This window comes from Tamandua tetradactyla, chromosome 9 (assembly GCF_023851605.1).
Source record: "Tamandua tetradactyla isolate mTamTet1 chromosome 9, mTamTet1.pri, whole genome shotgun sequence".
Lineage (NCBI taxonomy): Eukaryota > Metazoa > Chordata > Mammalia > Pilosa > Myrmecophagidae > Tamandua > Tamandua tetradactyla.
The window spans coordinates 62,816,216-62,833,564 of record NC_135335.1 but is presented as its reverse complement, the minus strand read 5'-3'; the positions used below and the strand labels follow the sequence as shown (position 1 = coordinate 62,833,564).

Sequence of the window (17,349 nt, the reverse complement as noted above, 5' to 3'; positions counted from 1 at the left end):
GTGTGACCTGAGATAGGCTGCAGTTGCCTCCAGGGCTGTTCGTTTTAATAATGTAGACAAGAACCTACCATTGGTCAGGAGATAGATGCCTTCTCCTCCTTCACCCTCTCCTCACTTCCCCTTTGAAGGTCCATAGCAGGTGGGGACTGCTTCTGTAGCTCCTGCCATCAGCTGGTCTGGACCAAACTCCCACATTGCTTTCCTGGAGCCACAATTTTGAAGTGCCCCTGTGATCTGGAAGCAAGCAGACCCTTTTAGAGTATTTTAGGCATCGGGCTAGAGATTGCCCAAATCCTGGGCCTGTCTAGGACACATGGAGCGTTCAGCAATGGCAATATTTTAGCATGCCAACTTCTTTCCAAGCAATAACCAACATGGACTACATGTGGCATTTGTGAAACTAAAATTTTTGTTTGCATTTATAGGACAATTTGGCCCTCCAGGAGGAGTGACTCCTGTTTCTGGAAAGATTAAAAAACCGAAGGTGTTTGTGACTGAGGGAAAAGATGTTGCTCTTACTGGGGTTTGTGTGTTCTTCATCAGGACCGACCCTTCCAAACCCATCACCTCTGAGAACATCCACCGGGTAAGGAGGCAAGACCAGTCGCTTACCCTGTGTTCTAGTTTGCTAGCTGCTGGAATGCAATATACCAGAAACAGAATGGCTTTTAAAAAGGGGAATTTAATGAGTTGCTAGTTTACAGTTCTAAGGCCGAGAAAATGTCCCAATTACAAGTCTATAGAAATGTCCAATCAAAGGCATCTAGGGAAAGATACCTTGGTTCAAGAAGGCCGATGAAGTTCAGGGTTTCTCTCTCATCCGGAAAGGCACATGGCAAACAGGTTCTCTCTCAGCTGGAAGGGCACATGATGAGCAAGGCATCATCTGCTAGCTTTCTCTCCTGGCTTCCTGTTTCATGAAGCTCCCTGGGAGGCGTTTTCCTTCTTCATCTCCAAAGGTCACTGGCTGGTGGACTCTGCTTCGTGGTGCTGCTCTCTCTGAATCTCTCATTCTCCAAAATGTTTCCTCTTTTATAGGACTCCAATAAACCAATCAAGACCCACCCAAATGGGTGGAGACATGTCGTCCCTTAATCCAGTTTAACAACCACTCTTGACTAAATCATATAATCCAGGGAGATGATCCAATCACAGTTTCAAACATACAGTATTGAACAGGGATTATTCTACCTTTACAAAATGAGACTATATTAAAACATGGCTTTTCTTAGGGGGCATACTTCCTTTCAAACCAGCATACCCTGAATTTCCAAAAATCGAACAAAGTGTACAGAAAATATCTCTCATTGTGGAAACCCATTGCATCATGGTCAAATCTAAACACTTTCAAATAAGTATTTTTTAACACTTATAATAATCAATTAAGAGGACATTTTCCTTATACTTGTTGAGGAAGAGGGGCTAATATTGATTTCTACCAAGATTGATACAACATTATATGTGTGTCAGTATAACAGTGAGCTCCTCCTTTTTAAAAAAACTCTCACACCTAACATATTTAATGGTGAAATCCATACATTTAAAATACAGTTTCTAAAAGTGGACATATAACTTTATTGGGAAAAATAAAGTGCATCTGTATACATCTTCCATGTCCCCCTCTTCCTGTGGGCATTATCTGCTTGGGGTGAATGAACAGGCAAACATCTGTCCTTTTTATTTTATGCTTTTATTTTCATGATTACCATTTACAATATTATGCAACTTATTTCTGACACCAGGCTGTCCAAATAAAAATTGATGGCTGTGTGGTCAGTTAACAAGAATTTGAAATGACTTAGTGGTTAAGTGGCCATTTGAGATGATTTTAGCTGTAAAGGCACTTCTAACTGCTTTCCAGGAGGTGAGCTTTAATATGTTAGACGCGGCGGATGGGGGCCTGCTGAACAGCGTGAGGCGTTTGCTGTCAGATGTCTTCATTCCTGCCCTCAGGGCCACACCGGGCTGGGGCGAGCTCGAGGGGCTCCAGGAAGCGTCCAGCACCCGGCAGGACTTCCTTTGCTCCCTGGAAGGCTTCGTGAGTGTCCTGTCCGGTGCACAGGAGAGCTTGAAAGAGAAGGTGAGATGCCAGTGAGCTGTGTTTTTACAAATGGTTGGACGGTGAGCGATGACGAGTGCAGGAGGGTGACACTCTGTACACTTGTCTTAATTTCGCTGTCTTGCAAATCTTGAAACAAGTTTTGTGGACAGTTTTATTGCCCCCTGAGGGTTGGTGGCGGTGACTAGATTTAAATTTCTACAGTTTGTGATGATTCAGGCATTTGGGTGATCCCATAAAAATGTCCACAGATCAGATGTTGGACTACGAAGGGAAGAGTATGAAATGTTGATGGTTCGTCATCCTAGATGGAGAGGAAGTGGGCACTGAGAAGTGGTGGGAGGAGAGCCTGAAGAACAGAGAGAAGAAGAGGAATTGACGCGTTAGGAGAGGGTGGGTTAGGTCGTGCGGGTCAGCCAGTGACCAGAGGACCTTTAAGAAGCAATTTGGCAAAGCTGACATAGCCCAGATCAGGCGGGGGAGGTAGAGAATTGGGTCCCGTGGTGATGATGACAGTGTAACAACTCACCCCTCTCCAGGGAATCCAAGACCTATCGGGATACTGTGCAGGTTGGGGACGCAGCGTTAGTGAAAGGTTGAGGAGGCAAAAAGGTGAGAAAGAAGGAAGGTAGACTGGGAAATTTAAAGCGGGTGGGTTTATTTCTGCGCTCCGGGGCTGAGCTCACCAAATCCAAGGCGGAGGAAGGTCAGTCAGCGCCTGGGTGATGGCGTGGGCAGTTTTTAAGCAAGGGGGTCAGGTGATGTCCGGAAGGGCGGTTCCAAAAGCTATGTTGGGAGGGGCGACACAGCCTCCACAGCTCTCCAGTTGCAGTGCCCTTCCCGTTTCCCCGACCTAACGGTTAGGTTTTTCAAAAGATGCAGATGAGAGAGTTGAGCAAATTTTATCCAGACAAGGGCAGGCTGATTCCAGCTAACATCTGAGTTATGTTTGCAATGAACTGTGAGACAGGTCAGACTGTGATATGTTGGATCAAATGAAATTGATGACATTTTATCTTAAAAAAGCAGTATTTTCATCGGGTTCCCACCACACTCTAGTATTGTAATGGAGGTATTAAGGAAGTGAGAGGGATGCCCGCACAGGAGGGGGACACTGCCACTTCCTGGAGCCCAGACCCTCCCCCCTCCATCCCATCCAACCAAAACTTGCTCTAGGTGTGTGCGTGTGTGTGTGTGTGTGTGTGTGGGGGGGGTGGGTAAAAAGTGCCCCGGGGAGAGGTCCGTGCCCTTCCGGGTGGGTCCTGAAGATGAATAAAGTCATGGGGACCGCCGGAAGGCCCCTCCAGCTGTGCGGCAGCAGAAGCAGAGACCCAGCGGGGTGGAGCTGTGTGCGGCTGACCGTGGTGGGTTGGGCGGCTGACCGTGGTGGGTTGGGCGGATCTCTGCCGGACTGCCGCCAAGCGCAAGATGTGGCGCAGGGAGGGCAGGTCCAGAACAGCGGCGTGTCTCTGAAGCCTGATGTGGATGGAGCAGAAGCAGAGTAGTGCCAGCAAGGATGGGTGTGGCTGCCGGGATACAGGGCCACGGGAGCTCAGGGCTGGCAGGACTTTACCAGGAAGCCGAGAGAAGGACGGGGAGATGTGGAGGGCGATGTCCATGCAGCTGTGGGCAGGCCTTGCCCCTGCGAACCCAGCGTCTGGCACCCCCCACTCTCCACCTGCTCCTTCCACCTGCTGTACCTAAAGCCCAACTTGGTTTTAGAGTGGTGTGCCCCAGGTGGTCATGAAGTGGCTCTTTGACCATGTTGGAGTTTGAGGGTGACAAATAACCTGGTTCTGAACCAACGGAGAGAAAACTAATATCTTTATTGTTAGTAAAATTGGATTGGGCCTGAGATCTGAATTCACCAGAAGGAAAATGTCCTTAGCAAATAATGAGGTCCATTTTGTGATTCAGTATATTACAGGTGTTTTTTTAAAAAAAATACTTCAGGTTTCTTTGTCAAGGCAAAAATCCCTCCACCTGCCCCCCAACTGGGCCCAAGTGTTTGCTGGTGGACTTGAGACCTGAAAGGATGTTAATGGGTAAGGACATGGGGGTCTTTTGCTCTGATTAGTTTCAAAAACAATAAGTGAGATTAGAAATTTCCCTCAAACACCACTCCCTAGGTCACTCTCCTGAAGTGTTCCTTTCACTCTCCTTGGCTTTATAAATTGGCTGGATAATTTCCAAGTCCCTTATGAATTCCCAGATTCTGTGTTGGTCCGTTTTCTCTCTTGTTCAGTCCTTTTTTTATTTTGACACCCCTCACCCCCCAATTTGACCTCAGAATCAATCATCTTGAGAGGTTTACTCAGTGCTTAAGAGGTGCCTTCAGGGATCTTATACGTCTGGCCCCATGCTTTTGGGATCTTTGAGGGAGAGGGTAGTTAGATGAGAGCTAGGAGTCAACCAAAAATGTGTGTGTATGTTTAAAAAAGCAGCCCCTTATTGTGTAATTTTCATTTTATTTAGGTGAACCTTCAAAAGTGTGACATATTTGAATTGAAAACCCTGAAGGAACCTCTGGATTACTTGGCAATCGCTAATAACCCTGAGACTTTGGAAAAAATAGAGGCTTGTATGAGAGTATGGATCAAACAGACAGAACAGGTAATTTTCAGAAATGAAACATCAGTTTCTGATTCCACGTTACTGAACTAAACCATGGAAGAAGGTAGGTCATTCCTGTTTACTTAAGTATTTTATTACAAGTCCCTAAGAGGTGAGAGATTGAGGTCATTTTCATTTATAATCAATAACTAAGAAGCAATACTAAAGGATTCTAAGAAATGAAAACAGTGTTTTTATAAACTTACATAGAGGGCTGCACTTTGCCAATTTTTTCTTAAGATATTATTTGCTTTGGAGAGGTCTTTTGCAGAAGTACAAGGAGTTTTCTAATTCAGCATAGCCTGCAAAAGGGAACTTGAAACTTAAACTTAAAAAAAATTTTCATAAAGTCCCTAAATGAAGGTGGATATTACATTAAAAAGTCAGCACGATTAAAATCAATGGATATAAGGCACAGGGATTTTCAGGTTATATATTGTTCCAAGGTTATAGAGTAAGTGAAAACACGAAACTTCGTGAGTTCATGGCCTCTCAATGCTCATTAAAACTCACTAAATAAGTAGTTCTTGGTGAGAACATTTTTTGGTTGAAGTGTTAAAAATGGATACACGTTAAGTTAGTAAAGGCTGTCATTCAAAGCATGTAAGTGAATAAAAATATATCACGATTCAGAGAGCATAATTGCTTTATTTTCTTATTTTCATACTGAAGTATAACATTTCATTGTACAGCCCCCTCTCAATGGTTCATATTTTCCATGTGCATTTAAAGGTCCTTGCGGAAAACAACCAGCTGCGTAAGGAGGCAGATGACCTTGGGCCCCGAGCAGAATTGGAGCACTGGAAAAAAAGGCTATCCAAATTTAACTATCTTCTGGATCAGTTGAAAAGTCCAGATGTGAAGGCGGTGTTGGCTGTGCTTGCTGCTGCCAGGTCGAAACTCCTGAAGGTTGTCAGCCATAGTTTTGGCCTTATAAAATGAGAATGTGAATTCTCTAGAGGCGTTTTCGTGTCAGAGAGTAACTTGGAACTGAAAAATATTATACCTTTATGAAAAATACTTACTTATTAATACTACAAGATGGGACAGTATTTCCTTCATAGTATATAACTTTGAATACTGTGGAAATAGTCTTTGAATTAAAGACATTTATTGACTGGGGTGCATTATGTATATGGATTATACTAGGACAAAACATCATAAAATGATTAGATATTATACATTCAGACCAGTTACAGGTGGTAATAAATGAAAATTTACTTACCCATTTTTTATTGGTCTTGGTGTATTAGTTTTATGTTGCTACATAACAAATTACCCCAAAACATCAAATGTTTCTTATCCCACATTTTGTGGGTCAGGAATCTGGGCAGCGCTTAGCTGGGTACCTGTGGATTAAGGTCTCTCATGAGGTTATGGTTGGTGATGGCTCATCTGAAGGCTCAGCTGGGGGAGGGTCTGCCTCCAAGCTGGTTCGTGTAGTGCTGCAAGATTCAGGTCACTGCTGGCTATCAGCTGGAGGCCTCCTCCTGTTCTTGTCACACGGGACTCTTCCTAGGGTAGCTTCCAATAGGGCAGTTGGTTTCTCTTAAAATGAACCGATGAGAGAGCACCCATGGTCTTTTAGCAAGTCAGTAGGTTCAGCCCATCATCCAGGGGACAGGAAATACTAGGAGCCAGGGATCACTGATTGCCATCTTGGAATCTGCCTACCACACCTGGCATTGGTGCCACAATGGCTATTTATTAGCAGTTTGCATGGATGTTTCAGTCCAAGCAAATGATTTTGGTAATTAAAAATAATTTTCTATAACTGCACTTAAAAGTTACTTTTATTAGTGTTCAAAGAAGTCTGAGTGGTGAGACTTTCAATACACTTCAGAAATATTATCAGTAGGATTTCCATGAAGTCAGTTGAATGTGTGATCTCTTTCCATTTTGATGTTCCTCACTCATAGCAAGTCTTAGTACATGGTTGATAGTTAATAAGTAATTGTTACATCGATGGATGAGCAAAAGGATAGGGATATAGGGAAAGAGGTTACAGTAGAGGGAAGATGGGAAATATGGAAGAGAGGTGCACAGTGGGTCCAGTAGCCAATAGAGGGGAGAAGGTGTTTTTGCTCTCATTATTGAAGAGATTTTATAAAAGAAGGCCAGAGAGAGGTGCCTTTAAAAATTTAGTAAAATGTTTTAAATTGCTTTTTAGTGTAACAGTATCCCTCACTGCTCTGGGTTCTGTTCTACGCAAAATGCACAGAATAAACTGAAAGCCTAATCCAAGGTACTTATGGCAACACTTGGCAGCTGTTGTATTGGGAAATCCTACTAACATTTGCATTGAAATTGCTTTCTTGTAGACTTGGAGGGACATGGATGTTCGAATCACTGATGCAGCTAATGAAGCGAAGGATAATGTCAAATATTTGTACACACTTGAAAAATGCTGTGATCCCCTGTACAGCAGTGATCCTGTGAGTTAACAATTTCTACTTCCTCAGTCTACTGATGACACTTTTTGCACTGGCTGGATTGAGTGTTGAGTTTTGGTCCACAGCTATTGTAGTATGTTGGAAAAGTCTTTAGAAACCTCTTTTTCATCTCAAGAAAATTATATACATACATGTATATATATATATGGAGAGAGAGAGAAGGATACATACATGTGTATATATATATATATATATATGGAGAGAGAGAGAAGGAGAGAGACTGAGAAGGAGAGAAATGTATATGAGATGTTACATACTTCCTTTTTCCATTAAATATTGCAATTTTCATTCTAATCTATATCCCCCAAATTGTGGGAAAAGTCATCGGTCATTAGCTGGTGTTTTTTTATCTTTTAGTTTGGGAAGTACGTGCTTTTATAGTATACAAAATTAACTGGTAACACAACTTCCTTGTAATTAAAAGCAAGTTAATACATCCTGCATTGAAATAAAATTTGATTCACCTTCTATGACTAAAATAGTAAATATAAAATGATCCTTAAACATCTTATGCTCATGTAAAGCATTAGATAATATTTAAAAAGTTTTAATAGAAATCTCTTAGATAAACTTTATTCTAATCAAAGTAGAATGATAAGACAATTAAAATTAGAATTTTGCTGAATTTTATCATTTTTTTCCTTGAAAATTTTGTGGTATGTTCCAGATTTCCATGATCGATGCCATTCCTACACTTATAAATGCAATTAAAATGATCTATAGTATCTCTCATTATTACAACACCTCTGAAAAGATAACATCTCTGTTTGTAAAGGTAAGTGCATAGCATAGGGTCCATGGTCACTTTTATTTTCCATATGGATATGATACAGGGTAAGCAGCATTATCTTTTTAAAAAATTTTATTTTTACAAACAAACACTCCCCCTTCTCCACTTCCCCCATATTACCCCTTACTCCTATCCTCTAATGTAATTTCTCTTTCTCTGAATTTACTAATTAGTGTTATCTCTTACAAGTGGTATCATACAATTTTTGTTTTTATGTGCCTTGCTTATATCACTGAGCATAATGTTTTTTAGGTTCTTCCATGTTGCAGCATGTCTCACAGTTTCATTTTTCTTATGTCAAATAGTATTCCATTATAGTGTATGTACTACATTTTATTTATCCATTCATTTGTTGGACATTTGTGTTGTTTCCAGCTGTTCTCATTTGCTAGCTGCCGGAATGCAATATACCAGAAATGGAATGGCTTTTAAAAAGGAAGAATTTAATGAGTTGCAAGCTTACAGTTCTAAGACTGAGAAAATGTCCCAATTAAAACAAGTCTATAGAAATGTCCAATCAAAGGCATCCAGGGAAAGATACCTTGGTTTAAGAAGGCCGATGAAGTTCAGGGTTTCTCTCTCAAGTGAGAAGCCATGTGGCGAACACAGGGCTTCTCTCTCGGCTGGAAGGGTACATGGCAAACATGGCATCGTCATCTGCTAGTTTTCTCTCCTGGCTTCTGGTTCCATGAAGCTCCCCGGGAGGCGTTTTCCTTCTTCATCTCCAAAGGTTGCTGGCTCGTGGACTCTCTGCATCTCATGGCTACATCATTCTCCTCTCTCTGAATCTCCCTCTCCAAAATGTTTCCTCTTTTATAGGACTCCAGAAACTTATCAAGACCCACTCAAATGGGTGGAGACATGTCGTCCCTTAATCCAGTTTAACAACCACTCTTGACTAAATCACATCATCCAGGGAGATGATCTCATTACAGTTTCAAATATACAGTATTGAATAAGGATTATTCTACCTTTAAGAAATGGCATTTATATCAAAACATGGCTTTTCTTAGGGGGCATACTTCCTTTCAAACCAACACACCAGCTTTCGACTATTGTGAATCATGTTTCTCTAAGTGTTGGTGTACAAGTAACTGCTTATAACCCTGTTTCTACTCTGTATATATACCTGGAAGTGCAATTACTGGATCAAATGGTTTTCCTGTATTTCATTTTTTGAAAAATCAACATATTGCTTTCCACAGTAGCTGCACCATTTTATATGACCAAAAAAGGCATGAGAGTTCCAGTTTCTATGCATCCTATCCAACACTTATTTTCTCTTCTTCTGAAATAATAGCGATTTGTGTGTGTGAAGTGGTTTCTCAGAGTGATTTTAATTTGCGCTTCCATAATGGGCAATGAGGTTGAGTATCTTTTCATGTATCTGTTGGCCATTTGTGCATCTTCTTTTGAGAAATGTCTAATACAGTCTTTTGGCCGTTTTTAAACTGGGTTGTCTTTTATATTGTTGAGTTGTAGAAGTTCTTTGTATATTCTGGATATCGTGTCCTTATCTAATATATAGTTTGAAAGTATTTTCTCCCATTCTGTAGATCGTGTTTTCCCTTTTTTTGATAATATCCTTTGGTGAACAAGTATTTTTACTTTTGATGAAGTTGAATTTATCTATCGTTTCTTTTGTTGCTATGCTTTTGGTATCATATCTGAGTCCATTGCTGAATCCCAGGTCATGAAAATTTGCATCTGTGCTATCTGCTAAGAGTATTAAACTTTTAGCTCTCATATTTAGGACCTTGATCCATTTTAAGTTGATTTTTGTATACATTGTGAGACAGGTGTCTAACATCATTCTTTTGCCTGTGGATATCCATATTCCCAACACCTTTTGTGGGAAGAAGCTATTCTTTCCTCACCACATGTTTGTAGACCCTTGTCAAAAATCATTTGGCCATCGATGTATGGGTCTATTTATGGATCTGTTCCACTGATCTTTTTTTTTTATCTTTATGCCACACCACATTGTATTTATGACTGTTGCTTTGTAATAAATTTGAAGCTGAGGAGTGTGAGTCCTCTGACCCAGTTTTTTTTCAAGAACGTTTTTGACTATTTGGTGCCCCCTGTAGTTCCATCTACATTTGAGGATTGGTTTTTCCACTACTACCAAAAAAAAAACAAAAAAACAAAAACAAAAACAGAGCTGCTGGGATTTTAATAGGGGTTGCATTAAATTTTTTTAGTGCAATTTTATTGAGATATATTCACATACCATGTAGTCATCTAAAGTATACACTCAGTGGTTTGGCAGTATCATCATATGGTTGTGCATTCATTACCACAATCAATTTTTGAACGTTTTCATTACTTTAAAGAATAAAAATAAAAACAAAGAAAGGACACTCAAAATATCCATACTCCTTATCCCTCCCTATTATTTATTTATGTTTTGCCCTTATTTTTTTTACTCATCTGTCCATACACTGGATAAAGTGTCAGTCACAAGGTTTTCACAATCACATGGTTATGCTGAAAAAGGTATACAATTATGCAGTTATCTTCAAGAATCAAGACTACTGGAATAAAGTTCAACAGTTTCAGGTATTTCCCTCGAGCTATTCTAATCCACTAAAAACTCAAGGTGGATATTTATATAATGCATACGATTAACCTCCAGAATGACCTCATGACTCTATTTGAAATCTCTCAGCCAGTGACACATTATGTTGTTTCATTCTCTCCCAGTTTTGGTCAGGAAGTATTTCTCAGTCCCAAGCTGCTCATCTGTGAGAGTCATGTCCCATGTTGCCAGGGCGATTTACACCCCTAGGAATATGTCCTGTGTAGCAGGGAGGGTAGTGTGTTTACATGCTGAATTGGCTTTGAGAAAGAGGTCACATCTGAGCAACAGAAGAGGCTCCCGGAGTGTGACTCTTAGGGATCATTATAAGTGGGCTTAGCTTCTTTGCTGGAATAAGTTTGCCCGTAAGGGCAAACCCCAAGATCAAGGGCTCAGCCTTTTAAATTGGTAGTCCCCAGTTCTTGTGAGAAATCTGAAACTCCCCATGTGGGGAAGTTTAATAGTTCCACATTTCCCCCCAGTCCTTCAAGGGGATTTTGCAAATAGTTTTTTATTCTCTGCCAAAATTACTCTGAGATGTATCAGGGCATTACAATAACTGGTGGATACCAAGAGCTCACTCCCTATTGAAGGTTTTATGTAACTAGATCTGCTTCATTCATAGCTCTAATTGAAGTCTTATCTCTTTTTCAGCTTTTTAAACAGTTGCTATATGGGGTAATGCTGACTTTCATAGCTGCAGAGCTCTAACTCTGAATCTCAGGTGTCAACAGATATCCAAGTTCCAGGAACCAGCCAGTTTATACAAAGTTCCAGGAACCAACCAGTTTATACACAAAGAGCACAGAATTTAGAAATAACCGTTACAACTCTAGAGTCGATGTGATTGCTGTTAAGAGCTTTATAGTCTAAGAACCTTTACAATAAGCCTTTCCCTGATAACCTATGCTCCTGGATTTAATTCTCAGACTTCATGCATTCTAGTTCTACCATATTAGTGGATGTTATGTTATAATGTTTGTATTTTTGTTTCTGGCTTATACCACTCAACAGACTGTCCTCAAGGCCCATTCACCTAGTTGCTTGCCTCACAACTTTATTTCTTTTGGCAGCCACTCAGTGTTCCATTGTATGTATATACTGCAATTTGCCCTTCAGTTCTTCAGCTGATGTACCCTTAGGCCACCTCCATCTATTGCTAATTGTGAATAATACCACATAAGCACATCCCATTCTGTGCCCCTACTTTCAGTTCTTCCAGGTATATACCTAATAGTGGGGTTGCAGGATCATATAGCAATCCTATACTTAGCTTCCTGTGGAACCACCACACTGCCCTTCAGATGGGATGCATTATTCTACTTCCCTACCAACAGTGAATGGGGAACAGAACATCCCTCTCTCTACATTTTCTCCAGCACTTGTATCTTTCTGTTTATTTTTTAAACAGTTTTATTCACATACCGTACAATCCATGCTAAGTAAACAATCAGTGGTTCCTGGTATAATCGCATAGATATATACTTATCACTGCAATCTATATAAGGTAATTTCCATTTCTTCATCAGAGAAAGAAGAAGAAGAGGAAGAAAAAAAATGAAGAATAAAAAATACAATGAAAAGGAGAAACAACAACACTGACACCAAGAGTCCTATACTCCTCCCTTATATTTCCCTCTTATTCACTTCTTAGTTACATTTACTGGAAGCAATATTACAATGTTACTGTTAACTATAGACTCTAGTCTGCATTGATTGTATTTTTTTCATATAGTGTTCCATTTTCAACACCTTGAAATGTTGACATTCATTTGTTCTCCTTCCTGGAAAAACATTCTTATATTTGTACATTTAATCACCATCACTGACCACTCCAAGTTTCACTAAGTTATACAGTCCCACTCTTTATCTTTTATCTTTCCTTCTACTGTATACATGGATTGCATTAAATTTATATTTTGCTTTGGATGATCTTGGCATATTAACAGTATTAACTCTTTCAAGTCGTGAGCATGGGATATCTTGCCATTTATTTGTCTTCTTTAATTTCTTTCCATATTGTGTTATAGTTTTTAGCATGCATATCTTTATAGTCTTAAATTTATTCCTAGATATATTCCTAGATGCTATTGTAAATGGAGTTGTTTTCATAATTTCCTCTTTGGATTATTCATTGCCAGTGAATAGGAACAAAATTGTTTTTGTGTGTGTGTGTGTGTGTGTGTGTGTGTGTGTGTGTGTGTGTGTTTTGATCTTGTACCCTGCCACTTTGCTGAATTCATATATTGGCTCTAAATATTTTTTGGTGGAATCCTTTGGATTTTCTATGTATAAGATCATATAATCTACAAATAGAAAGATTTTATACTTTTTTACTACTTCTTTTCCAATTTGGATACCTTTTATTTCTTTTTCTTGCCTAATTGCCTGGGCAAGTCTTTTTAGTATAGACATTCATAGCTAGTACAGTGTTATATTGCAGTGGTGAAAGCAGGCATCCATTTCTCATTCCTTATCTTTGAGTGAAAATCTCAGTCTTTTACCATTGAGTTTGATGTTAGCTGTGAGGAAGCTCCTTTTTTAGTCTTAGTTTTCTGTGCTTCTATCAAGAAAGTGTCCTGGATTTTGTCAAATGCCTTTTCTGCATCTATTGTGATATGTTTTTTTCCCTTTATTCTATTTATAAAGCATATTACATTGATTGATTTTTGTATGTTAAACAATTCCTGGGCTGAATCCCACTTGCTTATGGCATATAATTTTTGAAATTTGCCTTTGGATTTGATTTGCTAGTATTTCATATAAGGATTTTTGCATCTATTCAGGGAAATTGCTTCATACATTTCTTTTCATTTGTTGTCTTTAACAGCCTTTGGTATAAGAATAATGTTGGTTTCATACAGTAAATTAGGAAGTATTCCCTCCTCTTGATTTCTTTAGAAGAGCTTGAGAGGAATTAGCATTAATTCTTCTTTAAATGTTTGATAGAATTCACCAATGAAACCATCTGGTACTGGAGTTTTCTTTGGTGGAAGGTTTTTGAATATTGATTCGATATCTGTACTTGTGATAAGTTTAAGAAAAATTGAAGTTTTCTATTTCTTCTTGAGACAGTCTGGGTAATTAATGTATTTCTAGGAATTTTTCTATTTTTTGTAGATTATCTATTTTTTTCTCATGTAATTGTTCATAACATTCTTTTATAATCCTTTTTATTTTCCTTAGGTGATTAACAATATCACCAATTTTACTCTTTTGTAGTTATTTGCATCTTTTCTCTTATTTTCTCGTTGGTTTAGCTAAAGGTTTGTCAATTTTATTGATTTTTTTCAAAAACCAAAGTTATTGTTTTATTCTCTCAACTGTTTCTCTATTCTCTATTTCATTTTTCCTTATTCTAATCTTCACTATTTCCTTTCTTCTGTTAAATTTAGGTTCATTTTGTTCTTTTCTAGTTCCTCAAGATGTAAAGTTAGGTTATTAATTAGAGATTATTCTTCTTTTTAGTATAGACATTCATAGCTTTGGTAGTTAGGTTCAGGTGTCAACTTGGCCAGGTGAAGGTGCTTAGTTTTATTGCTGTGGACATGAGCCAATGGCATGTGAACCTCATCTGATGCTGATTACATCTGCAGTAATCAGAGGCTAGGAGGCATGCCTGCTGCAGTGAATGATGTTTGATTTAATTGGCTGGAAGCTTAAATGAGAGAGCTCAACATAGCACAGCCCAAGCAGCTCAGCATACCTCGTCTCAGCACTCGTAGCTCAGCCTAGGCCTTTGGAGATGCAGAATTGGAGATGCAGAAAGGAATCACCCTGGGGAAAGTTGTTGGAATCCAGAGGCCTGGAGAGAAGGCCAGCAGAGATCACCCTGTGCCTTCCTGCATAAGAAAGAACCTCAGTTGAAAGTTAGCTGCCTTTTCTTTGAAGAACTACATGTTTTTAATGAAATAAATCCCCTTTTATTAAAAACCAATCCATCTCTGTTGTGTTGCATTCCAACAGCTAGCAAACTAGAACAATAGCTATAACTTTCCCTCTGATCACTGCCTTCATTGCATCCCCTAAGTTTTGGTAGGTTGTGTTTTGGTTTTCGTTTGTCTCTAAATATCTTCTTATTTTCCTTATAATTTCTTATTTAACTCATTGGTTCCTTAAGAGTGTGCTATGTGATTTCCACATCTTCTTAAGTTTACTAGTTTTCTTCTGTTACTGATTTCTAGCTTAATTTCATTGTGGTCAGACAGGGTACTTTTATGATTCCAATGTTTTAAAAATGTTCTTATACTTCTCTTGTGCCCTAACATATGGTCTATCCTAGAGAGTGATACATGTGCACTTGAAAAAAATATATATTCTGTTGTTGTTGGGTGAAATGTTCTACATGTCAAGTAGCTCTAGGTGGTGTATAGTGTTTTTCAGGTTCTCTATTTCCTTACTGAACTTCTGTTTAGATTTTCTATCCAGGGTTACAAGAGGGATATTTAAATCTCTAACTATTATTGCAGAATTGTCTATTTCTTCCTTCAATTCTATCAATTCTATTTTGGCACTCTATTGTTAGTGCATATACATTTATAATTGTTAAATCTTTTTATTGAATTTTGTCAATATATAATGTCCTTTGTCTTGTCTAATAGTTTTTTAATTTAAAGTCATTTTTTTTCTGATATTAATATGGCCACCTCTGTTCTCCTTTGATTAGTATCTTCATGAAATATTTGTTTTCCATCTTTCACCTTCAACTTATTTGTATAAGGATCTTAGATGGGTTTCTTGTAAATAGCATATGGTTGGGACATGTTTTTTTATCCATTCAGATAACCGCTGCCTTTTATTGGAAAGTTTAATCCATTTACACTTAGGGAAATTATTGTTAAGGTAAGATTTACTTCTGCCATTTTGCTAGTTGTTTTTTTTTGTAATTCTTATACCTTTTTTTTTGGAACTCCCTTTCCTCCATTGTTGCCTTCCTTTTTGTTTACATGTTCATTTTTAATAAGCCATTTTGCATCACTTACCCTGTTCTATTGTATAAATCTTTTAGATGTCTTCTTAATGGTTACCATTTGTATTATATTTAGCATACTAAATTTATTACAATCTGGTTTGTGTTGATTCTAAGTTAACTTCAATAGCCTACATAGTACACAATAGCCTACACAACCCTTTTATGTTGTTCACAACACAAATAACATCTTTATTCTTTTTTCTACTTTAATTTGCATTTATTTTATGATAAATTTATTCCTGAGCCAGAAGTTTTTGTTTCTTCAGTTTCTTCTGGGATGTCTTTTTCTTCTGTGCAATCTCCTCTTCTGGTTTAAAAACAATTTGTTCTTTTTCAATTAGGATCATCTCAATGTGGCAAGGGGAGCTCGTGTATGGGTTAATAAGACCCTGAGCTCTGTAAGTCCTGTGGTGTATCTTAGGGACTTTGCCCACCTTGATGTGCTCAATGATCAGAGATCTACATCTAAACCCTTAAATTCAGCATTAGTCTCTGCATTTTTAAGCATGTACAATAAAAATTCAGCACTCTTTTTGGGCCACTGACCCTGCATCCAGCCCCACTGTTTGCCCTGGGCACACCTATTGTTCTATTTTGCTAACTGCTGGAACGCAATATACCAGAAACACAATGGTTTTTAAAAAGGGGAATTTAATAAGTTGCTAGTTTACAGTTCTAAGGCCGAGAAAATATCTCAGTTAAAGCAAGTCTATAGAAATGTCCAATTTAAGGCATCCAGGGAAAGATATCTTGGTTCAAGAAGACTGATGACATTCAACGTCTCTCTCTGAGCTGGAAGGGCACATGGCAAACATAGTGGCGTCTGCTGGCTTTCTTGTGACTCTACCAAAAAAAGGGACTCTCTCCAAAATGTTTCCTCTTTTAAAGGATTCCAGTAAGCAACTCCACCTTCAGTGGGTGGAGACACCTTCATGGAAATCATCTAATCAAAAGTTACCACCCACAATTGGGTGGGTCACATCTCCATGGAAACAATCAAAATGTTCCCACCCAGCAATACTGAATGAGATTAAAGGGCATGGCTTTTCTGGTGTCCACCAGAGATTCAAACCAGCACACCTATGAACACCACCATTGTAATGACGGAATAGCACATATTGCTTCTGTAAAGTGATGTCTTTCAGATACTTGGTGGCTTTTTGTATATGCATACCCTTGATGGCCTGAGCAGTTTCTTAAGCATCCTTAAAGTGAACAGGAAGATTTGAACCTCTTGATTTGCACAGTTTTATGGGGTTTTCTGGGTCAAATGAATTGTAAACCATTTTTAGAGAATACCCTGGGCCACTTATGGGGAAGAGCACATCTTTATTCTTTGTGTGCCCAGTAACAAAGATTTATGCTTGTATTTTATATATCTGAATTTTCATCCTTAAAAGAAGTAAAAGAAAACACTACAGATGAAAAATCAAGTAATACTGGCATATATATTTACCCATATTGTTATGTTCACTGGAGAGCAAGATCATTATTTCTTATCAGGATACTGTCTAGTGTCCATTCTTTTAACATGGAAGACCCACTCTAGCATTCCCTGGAATGCAGGTCTAGTGGTAATGAACTCTTTCAGCTTTTTGTTTTACTGGAAGTATCTTAATTTATTCCTCATTTTGCCAGGTACATTATTTCAGGTAACAGTTATTTAGCTTGAGCACTTTAAATATGTCCTTCTGCTGTCTTTGGGCCTCCATGGTTTCTACTGAGAAATCAGATGTTAATCTTCATCAGGACCCTTTATATGTGATGCATTGATTCTCTCTTCCTGTGTTTAAGATTTTTGTCTTTGCCCTTGGCATTGGAAAGTTTGATCATAATGTGTCTTGGTGTAGGTCTATTTGGGTTCCTCCTGCTTGGTGTTCA

At 38.7% G+C, this 17,349-nt stretch overlaps 1 protein-coding gene across 1 annotated transcript in view; it reads left to right on the top strand.

The window, feature by feature from the left end:
* The window catches only part of DNAH5 (dynein axonemal heavy chain 5), a 293,865-nt gene that overhangs the window by 8,139 nt on the left and 268,377 nt on the right, over positions 1–17,349 (top strand). The window contains exons 4-9 of the mRNA XM_077114905.1: positions 426–586; positions 1,862–2,080; positions 4,535–4,672; positions 5,405–5,581; positions 6,994–7,107; positions 7,793–7,900. Of these exons, the coding sequence (XP_076971020.1) occupies positions 426–586; positions 1,862–2,080; positions 4,535–4,672; positions 5,405–5,581; positions 6,994–7,107; positions 7,793–7,900 (917 nt within the window). The remainder of the gene's footprint in view (positions 1–425; positions 587–1,861; positions 2,081–4,534; positions 4,673–5,404; positions 5,582–6,993; positions 7,108–7,792; positions 7,901–17,349) is intronic.